This window comes from Vulpes vulpes, chromosome 9, assembly GCF_048418805.1.
Source record: "Vulpes vulpes isolate BD-2025 chromosome 9, VulVul3, whole genome shotgun sequence".
NCBI lineage: Eukaryota > Metazoa > Chordata > Mammalia > Carnivora > Canidae > Vulpes > Vulpes vulpes.
This window is the reverse complement of record NC_132788.1, coordinates 20,424,742-20,439,136: the sequence shown is the minus strand read 5'-3', so window position 1 is coordinate 20,439,136 and position 14,395 is coordinate 20,424,742. Positions and strand designations below refer to the sequence as shown.

The 14,395-nt window shown below is 36.8% G+C and overlaps 1 protein-coding gene across 2 annotated transcripts in view; it reads right to left on the bottom strand.

The window, feature by feature from the left end:
* The window catches only part of PPP2R2A (protein phosphatase 2 regulatory subunit Balpha), an 86,852-nt gene that overhangs the window by 46,292 nt on the left and 26,165 nt on the right, over positions 1 to 14,395 (bottom strand). Inside the window, exon 3 of one of the 2 annotated variants that reach the window (XM_072719508.1) lies at positions 3,049 to 3,187. The exons of the other annotated variant lie outside the window; for it this stretch is intronic. Within the exon in view, the coding sequence (XP_072575609.1) occupies positions 3,049 to 3,064 (16 nt within the window). The 5' untranslated portion in view covers positions 3,065 to 3,187. The remainder of the gene's footprint in view (positions 1 to 3,048; positions 3,188 to 14,395) is intronic. 2 annotated transcript variants of the gene reach the window in all.

Here is a 14,395-nt window from a genome sequence, read left to right as displayed (position 1 = left end):
GTTTCTCAGACTTCTCTTGTTTTGGATGACCTTTGCGGTTCTGAAGAATACTGGCCAGGTGCTTTACAGTATGTTCCTACATTTGAGATCGTTTTTCTCATGGCCACACTGCAATTATCACTTACTGGCAGGAAGATCACAGAGGTGAAGTGTCATTCTTATCACATCAGACAAAGGTCCATCTTATCAATATGACTTATTAATGATAACCTACATTATCTGGCCAGGGTGCTGCTTGCCAGGTTTCTCCACTATAAAGTCCCCTGTCCCCCAAGAAGGTACTCTGGTAGGAAGTCATTAAGTGCAGCCCACATATAAGGGATACTCCTTTGAAGAGGAGTAGCTACATAAATTACCTGGAATCTTCTGTAGGGGAAATTTGTCTTCTCTCCTACTTATTTACTTGGTTATTTTCAATATGAAGTCACATTTATTTATTTCATGCTTTGGGTTATAATCTACTATGTCATTTATTGTATTGTTCAAATTATTCCAGATTTGGTCACTGAGAGCACTTTCAGGTTAGCTCCTGTGTCCCTTTGTAGGATGCTCCAATTCTTCTGGTATTTTTGAGCATTTCAGGAACTTTAAGGAAATCTGTAACTTTCATATATTCTTAATATTGCCACAAATTAAACATGACTTCTAACTTTTTCATTCTATAGTTACTAAGTTTTAAGAACTGAACTCTCTTGGTGGGTTCTGAAGAGAACAATAAACCATACTGAGAACAAAAGGAGAAAATACAGTAAAGTTCAACACCATAACTAATTCTCATCCATGGAGTATCTGGCTAGGACTAAGATTTCTGCCCTGAAATAAATTTTTCATTTGACCAGCTGAGGTTCTAAAACTTAAACTGTATGTTAGCATTCTTAGAAATTTTAACACATGCCTGCTACTTGGACTTCAGATTAATCTTCTGGTACTCTTTGAGAAGTTGGGGAGGTAGGTGGGGGTGAGAACACAGGGGTATACTGATCATCTTTATCTCTGCTAAACTCAAGGGCCTGCTGCTGTCAGAACATTCTGATAGCACAGAATTCATTCCCATCTTGTTCCTATTTGCTTCAATACTCAGAGCTCCTATTAAGCATCATGCTATTTTGTTTGGACACAGTCTATTTTCATGATCTTTTCTCTTTTATTAGTTCAATGTACCCTAATACAGCAAACACTGAATTTTAGGACTGACCCACACACAACTAATTAGAATATGATTAACCCAAATTTATCCTCAAAGGTAACTACTCCTCAAAGTAAAAAAGTGTTTTTCTGGGTAATGCATCTATAAAATGCTAGTTTGTGGCTGAAAGGGGTAAGCTAGCTTTAGGTTCAGTTTATTTCCCATTATGATGCTTTTTTTTTTAATCACTGTTGACCTCTAGAGGGAGCTCAAAGTTTTTGTTACCTTTTCTCAAAGGACGGTCTACTCCTCCCACAAATGTGACATAGTCAAGATTAAGAACATTTTATTATGGGCAAAATAGAAGTTACGTCTATGCCATCCCTTTAGGAATCTCTTATTCCTGTTAAGTGAATAATGTTTGACCCCACTCACCTGTTCCTTGGGGAATGGGCTCCAACCATTTCTTCCTGTCTCCCTTCCAGACTCTCTGAACATTCTCTTTCCCACTTGGCATTGAGTAGGGCATATTACTGCAGCCTGAGAGGCTGAAAGGAGGATAGCTGTAAGAAGTAGGGGCAAATGCTTCCTCTTGCTGGCTCTTGTGACTTTCAGTGGAGCAGGCCAGTGTGGCTCTATTTTCTTCACGTCGCATACACAGAATACAGTATTTGTACGGCACACTAGTATAAAAGTAAGATTAGGCTGTTCATGTTTGTTCAGTCAGGAACTCTAGTCAGCTAAGCACTCCCCTGTCCAGCTCAGCAGGCATCTCCAGGAACTGAGGAATCCTTATCTTAGCATACTCGAAATATATTCTTAGAGCCACATTTGTAGAAACTTGAGCAGGAAATGAGAAGACTGGACATTTCTTCACTTCACCTGCCTATATGACCCTGAGGTTAAATAACCAAGGCTAAGACTCAGTTCCCTCATCTTTAAATACCTATCTCACAAAGTTGCTTTGAGGGCTAACACCAAGTAATAAATGTAAAGAAATAAGCCTTGAATATGGCACATGCTAGGCACATTGGTAAAAGGTTGGCCAAGTTTTTGGCTTTGTGGCACAAAGCAGAAACCAGCATTTACTCTGTCTGTCTGTTTTTAAACTATTGAAGCCAATCTTCAGGTCAAGTTCTCCAAATGGTCCAGGAAAGCTCCAGGAAGTGTGAGGCTAAAGCCCAAACTAGTTAATAAAGCATTACAGCTTCCCGCTTTGCTGCTTCTTTGCATATATACTCTTGACCTAAGATGGGGTTACAGCCCAATAAACCCATTGTAAACTGAAAATATCTTAAGTTGAAATGCATTTAAATGCATCTAACCGTCCAAACATAATAGCTCAGCCCTGCCTTACATGTGCTCAGAACACTTACACTAGCCTATAGTTGGCAAAATTATCTACTACAAAGCTTGTTTGATAATTAAGTGTTGAATAGCTCATGTAAGTTACTGAATAACTGTACTGAAAGTGAAAAATGAATCATTGCATGGGTACAGAATCATTGTTAAGCGTACTGGCTATTTACCCTTGTGATCATGTTCCAACTGGGAGAATCATACCACATATCACTAGTCACTAGCCCGGGAGAAGATCAAAATTCAAAGTACAACATCTACTAAATGCATACAGCTTTCATACCATCATAAAGTTGAAAAATCATAAATCAAAGCATCATTAAGTCGGCGACCATCTGTACACTCAAGAAGCCTCAGGGTGAAGCAGGACTGGTCATAAGATTCTATACTCCTAGGTCTCTGGATCAAGATATCACTTTGATTACACCATGATTTCCAACAATAAAGTAACTGCGAACAACCTTTATATAATAACCTTTTTTCAACCTCTGACTCAGTGAACAGGAACATATGTGTTAGGCTCAACAAAGACCACTGGCTATTGACGCTCATACAGAACCTACATTGTAATGTTGCCATGAGAGTCAGGGTCCATAGGGTAATTTCCAGAGATGTGTTCTGGAACCAGTCTCCCTTCTTTTTAACTTGTTCCTGGATAATCTGATATCATGTTTGGATAAAATGGAATGGAACCATACCCTCCTGCAACAAAGAACAGAAAGATAAACAGTTGCTAATACATTTACTCTATAGGTGTGATCTTAACAAACAAGCCTTGGTGTATTAATGTTATATATAATGTTAGAATGAAGAGCTCAAAATAGACCATTCTAAACCTAAAATTATCATCTTTGTTAGATGTTCACTAACTCTTAAATTCATCCCACAAAGCAAAGCACCTCATTAAGTTGCCTTATCAAAATATAATGCAAAGTGTTTCCATGGAGATTATACAAACAAAGTAGTACTGCACAAAGCTTGTGCATCTATGCATGCCTTAAGGTATTTTTATACCCTGAATGGGCATATGGTTATTAAGATCTTCCTAAAATCTTTACAAACTAGGATTATTAGGGCCACGCTTTAAGAACCAGAAAGCCCTTCATTGTCCATCTGTCCTGGCAGAGCCATAACCCAACTCTATTTTAAGAGGATTCCTCTCACTCACCTACAAACCCCAGTAGCAGCCTATTTACACAAGGAAGTTAGAGATCACTAAGGTATGTTACCCCAATGATAAAAGGGAGCCCACCGGGAAATTTTAAATACCAGCAAGTTTTAAATCCAAGTAATCCAATTAGATGTGCCTTTAGACTACTGAGGCTGAAGTGAAGAGTACAAGGAACTGGGAGAAGGGTAAAAGCAGAGAGGAGTCTGGAGACAAATACTGGTAAGCAATGAGAGTGATATGAGCCAGTATCATACAGTAACAATATTATCCTCAAGTAGCAAACATTTAAAATGAACTTACAGTATGTTACGGATTTAACCCTCAAAACAAACCTATAAAGTTGGTTTTATTAATATTATATATTCCATTAACTAAACCACAGGGTGAGAAAAGAGGGGACAGAAGTACAGAGATTTTAAAATATACATTTATGAAGTATATAATGCAAGGCCTGGCCATTGATAAGGGGTGAAGAGCTAAAGATGAAAGCAAGAATAATAACATCCAGCTTCTCATGATGGTTGAATATACCTAGTATCATTAGTAGATTGATATTTGTCTTATATAAGTATTATTTAACATTATCTAAATGGCAGATACAACTTTGGTTTAAAGAAAAAGTTAATCTCCATTGGCTAAATAATACAAAAGATTATGTCATGAATGACAAAGCATGAGTGGTCAAAAGACCATTTGGCCTGACCAAAAGAAACACATCACATACTATTACAAAGAAAGAAATTTAGTTAGAAAATTCTTTTTGCCCATCTTTTTCCCTTCTTTTTAATTCTTTTTTTCTCAACTCTGGCATGTTAGTTTGCTCAAGGTGCTACTCCTGAACTTCTTTTCAATTGCACTTACATTCCAATTCAGTGTCTCCACTATACTTTTTAAATAATTGCTCTTATTAATTTTCAATAAATGCTTTTTTAATGATTTGAAATTTTCACAGTACTGTTTTCAAAGATGCAATTTCTTTCATGAACCTCATTAAAAGAGAATTAAACATTAAAGGTTTTCTCCACTTACTTGAACTAAACGTTTATTCCTCTAATTTTGGAAAATGATATATTTAAATCTCATGCACTTATACGGTTTTGCTTATTTTTAGGAAAGCCATTCCTTCAACAATATTTTTTTTCAAAGATTGATTATTTATTTATTTATTTATTTATTTATTTATTTATTTATTTATTTATTTATTTATTTATTTATTTATTTATTTATTTATTTATTTATTTATTTATTTATTTATTTATTTATTTATTTATTTATTTATTTATTTATTTATTTATTTATTTATTTATTTATTTATTTATTTATTTATTTATTTATTTATTTATTTATTTATTTATTTATTTATTTATTTATTTATTTATTTATTTATTTATTTATTTTAGACATACACAGAGAGAGAGGCAGAAACACAGGAGGAGGGAGAAGCAGGCTCCATGCCGGGAACCCGACGTGGGACTCAATCCCGGGTCTCCAGGATCACGCCCTGGGCCAAAGGCAGGCGCCAAACCGCTGAGCCACCCAGGGATCCCCAACAATATTTTAGAGAACATCTATTACATGCTAGACATTCTGAGAAATGCTAGCATTTCTAGCTGCTAAGGATACAGGAGTAAATAAGAGACAAAAAACTCCCTGCCTTCATGGAACATACATTCTAGTGCTGGGGGCACATTATAAACAAATATAAAATGTAGCAGATAGTGTTAAATACTGTAAAAATAGAAAGACCAACAAGAGAATACAAGTAATGGGGGTGGGCCATGTATTTCAGGTAGAGTGGTCGGAGAAAAGCCTCTCAAGGAGGTTGACTTAAACAGACCAAAACGAACTGAGAAGCAGTCATCCAAACTTGTAAAAGAAAATATTCCAAGTAAGCAGCCTAAGTAGAAATGAGCATACTAAATTTAATTAAAACCAGTACAGAATAAGGTGGTAAAGGATATGGCTCATTTAGCAGAGGCCCAACCATATACAGTCTTGTAGGTCATGGCAAAAGGACTGTGGATTTAAGAAGCCACTACAGAGTTTGTACTTTGTGTTAAAGTGATTACCTGTCATGTGAACAGTGCAAAATCGGGGGGTGGGGGTGGGGAATGGAAACTGGTTCCTAAATTACTACAGGAGCATAAGCAAAGACCATGATGGACTGAACTCGGGCAGCCAGAGAAATGGATAAACTCAGAATACGTTCTGAGGATTTCACTGCCAGTATTAAGCTGGTGGAAAGCGGTGTCAAAAGAAAATTACAAGGTTTTAGAACCAAGCCCAATGGAGGAAAGGCAGTGCCATTTACTGGGGAAAGACATGCCAGAAAGGAGCAGGTTTAGGGTAAAAAAGGAGCCAAGGGGCCTCTCGGTGGTGCAGTCTGTTGAACCTTGCTTGCAGGTCAAGTCAAGATCTCAGGGTCTTAAGATCAAGCCCCACCTCAGCAAGGAGTCTGCTAGGGTTTTTCTCTCCCCCTCCCCCTGCCTCTGCCTGTCCCAATGTTCTCTAAAATAAATACATAAATCTGAATCTTTAAAAAAAGAGAGAGAGAGAGAGAGAGAGAGAAAGGAGCCAAGAATTTTCATTTTCACATCTTTGGGTATTGATTTCACTCAACTGTCATATAGGCAGCTGGGTGAATTTGATGGCACTTTAGGCAAGGAAGAGGAAATGTAAATTAAGGTATCATCAGCTAATAGAAGGCATTTAATGCTAAATGTGATTTCTTAGTGAATGATTACAGAAAACAAGAGGTCTGGCCTGAGAGAGGAAGGAGCCTTGAGGCTCTCCCATATTTAGCCTTGTGAAGGAGGAAACAGTAAAGGAGATTGCACGGGGAACAACAGGTAGGGTAGGAAGAGCTTTTCTGGAAGCCAAGTAAAGTGTTTCTAAAAGGAGAGAGTGATGAACTGTGCCCAAAAAGCGCACAGAGATCAAGCAAAGTGAGAGCTGAAACGTAAGCGTGGATTTGGCGGCACGAAGATATTCTGTGTGATTTCAACAGAAGTGGTTTCAATGGATTAAGTGTCCTTAAAATAAAAGCTGTTTTCTGTGGCTTTATTTAACAACTATCAGAAGGAGAAGCAGACCTGAAGTTGAACTGTAGGTTGAAATCACTACTCTGACAGTTTGCACTCTGGATGATGAAGGACATTCTCTTTAGACCCTCCATCGATGATGATTTTCCCTTTTATATATCTTGGTTATTCTGAGAACTAAGGGTTAAACAAACAGGGCTCTGAAGCTGATTCATCAGGCTTCTGAGTTGATTTCTCAGTTCCCTGGATATACTGATAGCCACACATCACAGTTATTTATTGAGCACTGAAACTGAGGAAATGAATTTATCCTATTTTAACTAACTTAAATTTAATAGCCGTACATGCTATCATTAAATAACACAGTCCTAGCATATAGAAGACAAATGAAATGCCTATTCTGATACACCTTCCTTTGCAGGTAACCTTATCTGGGCACTTGTACTACTGATTCCTATATCCTAAAATTTTAAAACCCACTAGGCTATTCCTCATTTATTTTGCTTGGTATACACTTTAGTTATCTGTAGAAGAATAACATTAATAGACCCTACCACATCTGGGAGTTGTAGAGAATTTCAAATGAGTTTCAAGGTGAAAAATACTTAGGACATAGTAAGTGTTCAATAAATGTTAGCTATATATTCCTTGAACCCTTTTGATCTGTTTCTCCCTAGGTTAGAATAATTTTTACTGTTTCTCGGACTTTATCTTTTATGTTTGTTCCTGATCTCTCACTCTGAACCTTTATGATACACTGGATCTATTCTTTGTTTCTTATACTTGTGCCTATAGTTTCCATCTCGTTTTTTCCTCTAAATTATGGGAATATTTCCAAAGCCCTCTGCTAACTCTCCAAAAAGTCAACAGTTAAAAATCACAAATTTCACTTAAGAAGTCTTTTCTGCTCTGACTGATTCTTTCTTCAAATGTTCATGAGTCTCCTTGAGAATATTAATTAGTTCTTTAAATTGCAACATTTTCTCATTTCTTGCAATAAGTCTGTATCACAAGATATCACTTGCTCACATTGGTCATCTTCTTTTAAACTACTGAGTATGAATGTGTCTACTTTTTTGGTACATTCAATTTTAAAGAGAAAGATCTGTGTTTATGTAACTTTTGGGAATTGTGTTAAGTTCAATGGGAAAACTTTCAGAACCAAGTTCAGAACTTGGGGGTGGCAGTGTATGTGTTCACACTGTTACTTCCTGTCTTAGTTCTCAATTGCTGCCTAACGATTTACCCCAAATTTAGCGGCTTAAAACAATAAACATGTATTCTCTCAGTTTTTGTGAAATCAGGAATCTGAGTATGGCTTAGCTGGGGCATCCTGCTCAGGGTGTTTCAAAAGGTTGCAGTCTATGTGTCAGGCAGGGCCTCTGTCATCTCAAAACTTAATGGTGGAAGTCCAAGCTCATACACATGACTGCTGGCAGGCATCAGGTCTTCACTGGCTGTTGGCCAAAACACCAGGTTCTTGCCTCATGAGCTCCACAGAGCAGCTTACAAAATGGAAGATTGTTTCTCTCAGAGCAAATGAGAGAGAACAGCCCAACATGAAAGCCAAAGCCTTTTTGTAACCTAATCTCAAAAGTTTTGTGGCTAAATTAACCCTTCACTTGGAGAAGCAAGTCAGTAGGTTCAGCCACACTCAAGGGGAGAGAAATCAGATACAAGACAGGAGGCAAGGATCATTGGGGGCTATCTTAGAGATGCCTGCCACATTTCTTTAGTCACCATAGAGATTCAGTAATATGTAGTCAAGTGGCAGCATGCAGACCAAAGGCAGCTTTTAGAGCAAGAAGTTTCAACTTTGTGCTTCATGGTTAGTCTCTCTCCTGAAACCATGGGGTGCTAGCCATTCTTCACTGATCATATTCCCCTTAGTAAGAGTCATTTTGTTTCCAATCCTCGCTTCAAAGTACAAAATATCATACCAGCCGTCTACCCCATGGACAACCCTTAAATCCTAGCTCAAAATAGGTCTTTACCCACACCCTTCGAGGGCTTCTCAACCACATAAATGAATAACCAAGTTAACCAGAGGGAGCTTTCCTCACTACATTTCTCATTTCTACCTTTGCCTGCCAAAATTCTTTATTTTACGGCAACCTTCCAGGGTTTCCACGGAGACTGAACTCTCCCATTATCTTGTTGGTCATTTCAGTGTGTGTTTGTCTGTTTGTTTTAACATATGGGCTTAGATCATCATCTCCCATGGAAAGTCAACACAGCGATTTGTTTAAAGCATTTTACACATAGAAGACTCTTGATAAATATGACAGGAAATGCCTTTAGTTTTCCTACCCGTGAATTCAATTTTACTGTTGGATAAAACAAAAATGTTTTAATCAACATCATTAATCCCCAGGATATTACTATGGTAATTTAAGTAACTAAATTTTGATGATTTCCAAAAAAATACAATGTAACCAACCTTTGCATAGACACTTTAACAATATACTTATAATCTCAGAAGCCCCTACAACTATGTGCCCAGGAGTAGGTACTTTAGTACTGTGAAAAGAATCTAACATGGGGTGCCAAGTCATGATTCCAGAGTCCTGGGATCCAGCCCCACAAAGGCTCTCTGCTCAGCGGGGAGCCTGTTTCTCCCTCTTCCTCTGCCTGCAGCTCCCATGTGTGTATGCTTGTTCCATCAAATAAATAAACAAACAAACAAACAAATAAATAAATAAATAAATAAAATATTTAAAAAAAAACAAAACTAGCGCTTAATCTAAGGCAAATCTTAAGTTAGAATATCAACAGCATTGTAACTCACAAACCAAAATGTTTTTGGTTTAACAATGAAAAATTTTTTCCTATACTACATTACTCCTCTACCACTGAGGATTCCCCTGAAGATAATTTATTTGCCTGTTTACTTAGAATACTAAAAAACAGGGTAGGAGGAGAATCAACAAAACTACACAGAGGTCAACAAATTTTCTCATCTGATGATATCTGGTACAAAATGTATATACTCTCCAGGATAATCAGAATTCAGATTTCTTGTCCTCTGCTGATAAATATGCAGGAAACAGAATTAAGGGACTTAATACAAATAACATTAAGCACAAATAACATACTGCTGCATGGGACCCAACCTACACAAGCAGCCAACCTGCACAGACATCTAAGGCAGAGTCCCTGAAGGATAAACCATGCATCTAAGCTCTCATCAGATTTCTAGGTGATATGTTCTTAGTCAAAGAAAAGAGATTTTCAAATATTTTAGCACTTTACTTAAGAAATAACATTATTTGTTATCTCAGCCAAGTTGCAGGACACAAAATAAAACACACAAAAATCAGCTGTGCTTCTAAACACTAGCAATGAACAATCTAAAAAGAAAATCATATAAACACAAATTCATTTTACACTAGCATCAAAAAAAATAAAATATTTAAAAATACATTTATTCAACAAGGTGAAAGACATACACTGGATAGTGTTGCTAAAAGAAATTTTAAAAGTAAATGGAAAGACATCCCTTGTTCATAAACTCTAAGATTTAAAACTGTTAACATGTCAACACTACCCAAAGTGATCCAGAGATTCAATATAATCCCTTATCCCTGATGGCATTTTTTTGCAGAAATAGGAAAATCTATCCTTTCATATAGAATCTAAAACCTGAAGGGATCTGAATAGCCAAACAATCTTAAAAAAAGAAAAAAGGTTGGAGGTTTCACACTTCCCTGTTTGAAAGAATACTACACAAAGATACAATCATCATAATAGTGTGGTACTGACATAAATGCAGACACACAGACCAAGGAAATAGCAACCAGAGATAAACACTACTCCATCTATGGTCTCATGTGATGAACTGCACATATGGTCATCAAATGCTTGCTGGTAACATTGTTTCCATACATGGTGCTGGGGAAACTGGATATCCACCTGCAAAACAATGATGCTGGACCCTTACCTTAAACCATCTACAAAAATTAACTTAAAATGGATCAAAGACCTAAACATAAGACATAAAACTTTTATAAGAAAATCAGGAAAAGGGTTCATGCCATTGGATTTGGCAATAGTTTCCTGACTAGGATGTTTAAAAACAAAACAACAACAACAAAAAAAACAGGTCAAAGAAAAAAACAGATAAATTGAATACCATCAAAATTAAAATTTTTGTGCATCAAAGGACACAAAAGTGAAAAGGCAACATGAGAGAAAGTATGTGCATATCACCTCTGATAAAGGAATTATATCCAGAACATATAAAGAACTCCCACAACTCAACAACAAAAAAATCAAACTAATTTAAAAATAGACAAGAGACTTGGAAAAACATTTCTCTTAAGGAAGATACACAAATAGCCAAAAAAGCACATAAGATGTGAAACATAACCAGTCATCAAGGAAATATAAATCAAAACCACACTGAACCACCACTTCACATCTATTAGCATAGCATGGCTATTGTCAAAAATGAAAACAAAATAAATAGTGCTGGTGAGGATATAGAAAAATTAAAACCCATAGACATTGCTGGTGAATAAAATGGAGCAGCCACTATGGACCACAGTATGGTGGTCTTTTTCAAAAAGTTAGAGAATTGCCTTACAATTTAACAACTGCACTTCTGGATATATACCCAAATGCCCTCAGAGTAGAGACTTAAAACAGATATTGGAATACCAATGTTTAATAGCAACATCATTCAGGATAGCCAAAAGGTAAAAACAATCCAAAAGTGCATCAACAGATCAATGGATAAACAAAGGAGTATTACAATGGGGGAAGGAAAGGACACACTCTGTAACATGGATAAGCTCTAAGTACTGTTATGGGCTGATTTTTTTTTTTACCTCCCCCATTCTATATTTGTATCTTTTTTCCATTACAATGAAAACCTCAGTTCTCAAATCTGTAGCTATCTTTTGACAGAATAGGAAGGCGAAAAGAACCAGGATCTCTGATGAAATAAGCCCAGAATTCATGCTGAAATCCTAACCCTCAGTGTATGAGGATGTGGGGCCTCTGGGAGGTGATTAGGGCATAAGGGTAGAGCTGTCATGAATGGGTTTAGTGCCATTACATAAGAGATCCCAAAGAGCTCTCTCACCCCTTCTGCCATGTAAGGACACAGAGAAGACGGCCATCTGTGACCAAGAAGCCAGCCCTGATCAGGTACAGAATCTGCCTGAGCCTTGATTTTTGGACTTCCCACAATTGTGTGAAATAAATTGTTTAGGCTACCCAATTTATGGTAGTTTGTTATGGCAGCCTGAACAAACTAAGACAAAAGACATTATGCTATGTGAAATAAGCCAGTCACTAGAGGATAAACACTATATAAATGCATTTCTATGAGGTACCTGGAGCAATCAAATTCATAAAGACAGAAAGTAGAAGGGAGTTGCCTGGAGCTGGGAAAGGGGAGAACAGTAAGTTATTGTTTAATGGGTGTGAAGTTTCAGTAGGTAAGATAAAAAGTTCTAGAGATGGATGGCAGTGATGGTTTGCACAATGTGCATGTACTTAATGCCAATAAACTATACATGAAAAATGGTTAAAATAGTAAATCTTATGTATATTTTATCACAATAAAAAATTATTTGTTATCTCCCATAAGAAATCCCAAGATAGGGCAATTTTTTTTTTTAAGATAGGGCAATTAAATGCAGGTTAGTTACTTCATTGGGTTATTTTAAAGATCCAGGTTCTTCCCATCTTCCTATTCTGACAAAAAAGATAGCTTACAGATTTGGGAACTGAAGTACTTAGGTTAAGAAAAAAAGATACAAATATAAGAGTGGGGAAGGTAAAAAAGAACTCTGTAGTAGTGAATCAAAGTTGGCAGATCAGTACAAACTAATATTTTACAAATTTCATCACAAATTATTTTAATCACATACTTAAGTAGGTAGAAGAGAAAACTCATGGCCACTCTTATTTCATCCATAAAATCACCCCATATTACTTTGTGCATATCCCAGATTCCTAATTATTTCACCCAGAAATGTTTCAAAGGTATTTCTAAAAGACCCACCATATTTAATATAACCAAATGCCATTATATCTGGGAAAACAAAACAAAGCACAGTACTTCCTTAATATCAAATATCCAGTATACCATATACATTCAGATTTCTAATTTTTGTGTAAAAAAAAGATAGTGTTAGCTGTCTGAATTACAATCCAGTGAGGTTTTCAAACTACAATTGACGTATTTTTTTTAAGTCTTTTTAAATCCATAGGTCCCCCCTCTATTTTTTTTGTGCAATTTATCTTTTAAGAAACAAAGTACTGGGGATCCCTGGGTGGCGCAGCGGTTTAGCGCCTGCCTTTGGCCCAGGGCGTGATCCTGGAGACCCGGGATCGAGTCCCACGTCGGGCTCCCGGTGCATGGAGCCTGCTTCTCCCTCTGTCTCTGCCTCTCTCTCTCTCTCTCTCTGATGACTATCATGAATAAATAAATAAAAAAATTAAAAAAAAAAAAAAGAAACAAAGTACTATAGTTCATCCTGTATGAATCCATAACTTAAAAGAACCCACGACCTCTTAGAAAATCATTGATTTCAAGTCTCAGAAAAATTACAATTTGAAACATCTGTCAGAAAAATAGGGCGTGATCAAAGATTGACTGGGGCACAGGAGGGACTTGATGGGTCTCCTCCCATACCTCAAATTTAGGACAATTTGAGCCTCAAAAGGAACAGTGTCGTTAACAGATTAACACATTAACACGTAGAATAACTAAAGAACCTATGAATCCAGAAGGATACTAAAAAGGAGAGGAAGAATTGTGGGATAAGGAAAACACCATTCTGCATCCACCAATGGAAAATAACTCACTGCGCCTCGGCAATGCTTATTAATTACAAAGAAAAGAGTTTCTTTCGTGAGAGATCTGGTTTACAAGTGATGGAACTAAGAACATCAATAATGATACAAATTTCCATGATGTGAGGCACCAGGAAGTACGCATTATATATTTTGCTAAAAATGTTTAACCTGGATTTTATTATGAGGAAAGTTGTTGAAATTCAGAATGTATGGTATTTTAGATAATAAGTTTGACTCCTCAAAATTAATAGAAGCTTTGACTGGATCCTGGATTGGAAAAAAAAAAAAATTAAGGATATTTTCTGAGTCACTTGGGGAAGTTTAAATATGAACTATAACAGAGAACATTTCTGAATTAATGTTAAATTTCTTGGATATGATAATGTTATTGTGTTTGTGTAAGAATACTCTTAAGAGGTTAATGATATATTTAGGGGTAAGGAATATGCTTTTTCCAACATATTTTCAAAAGATCTGGGGACAGGGACACCTGGGTGGTTCAGTGGTTAGGTGTCTGCCTTTGGCCCAGGTCATGATCCTGGGATTCTGGGATCAAGTCCCACACTGGGTTCCTGCAGGGAGCCTGCTTCTCCCTCTGCCTATGTATCTGCCTCTCTCTGTGCCTCTCATGAATAAATAAAAATTTTTTTTAAAGTGCAAAACAAAAGATATGGGGACATAAGTGCAAGTATAAGAGGAGAGATAAAGCAAATGCACCAAAATGTTTATAACTGGTGACTCTAATTAAAGAATGAATATAGGGGTGCCTGGGCAGCTCAGTTGGTAAGTGCCTGACTCTTGATTTTGGCTCAGGGCATGATCTCAGGCTGCGATGGGCTTCATGCTCAGCAGAGTCTGCCTGAGATTCTCTCTCCCCCTTTCCCTCTG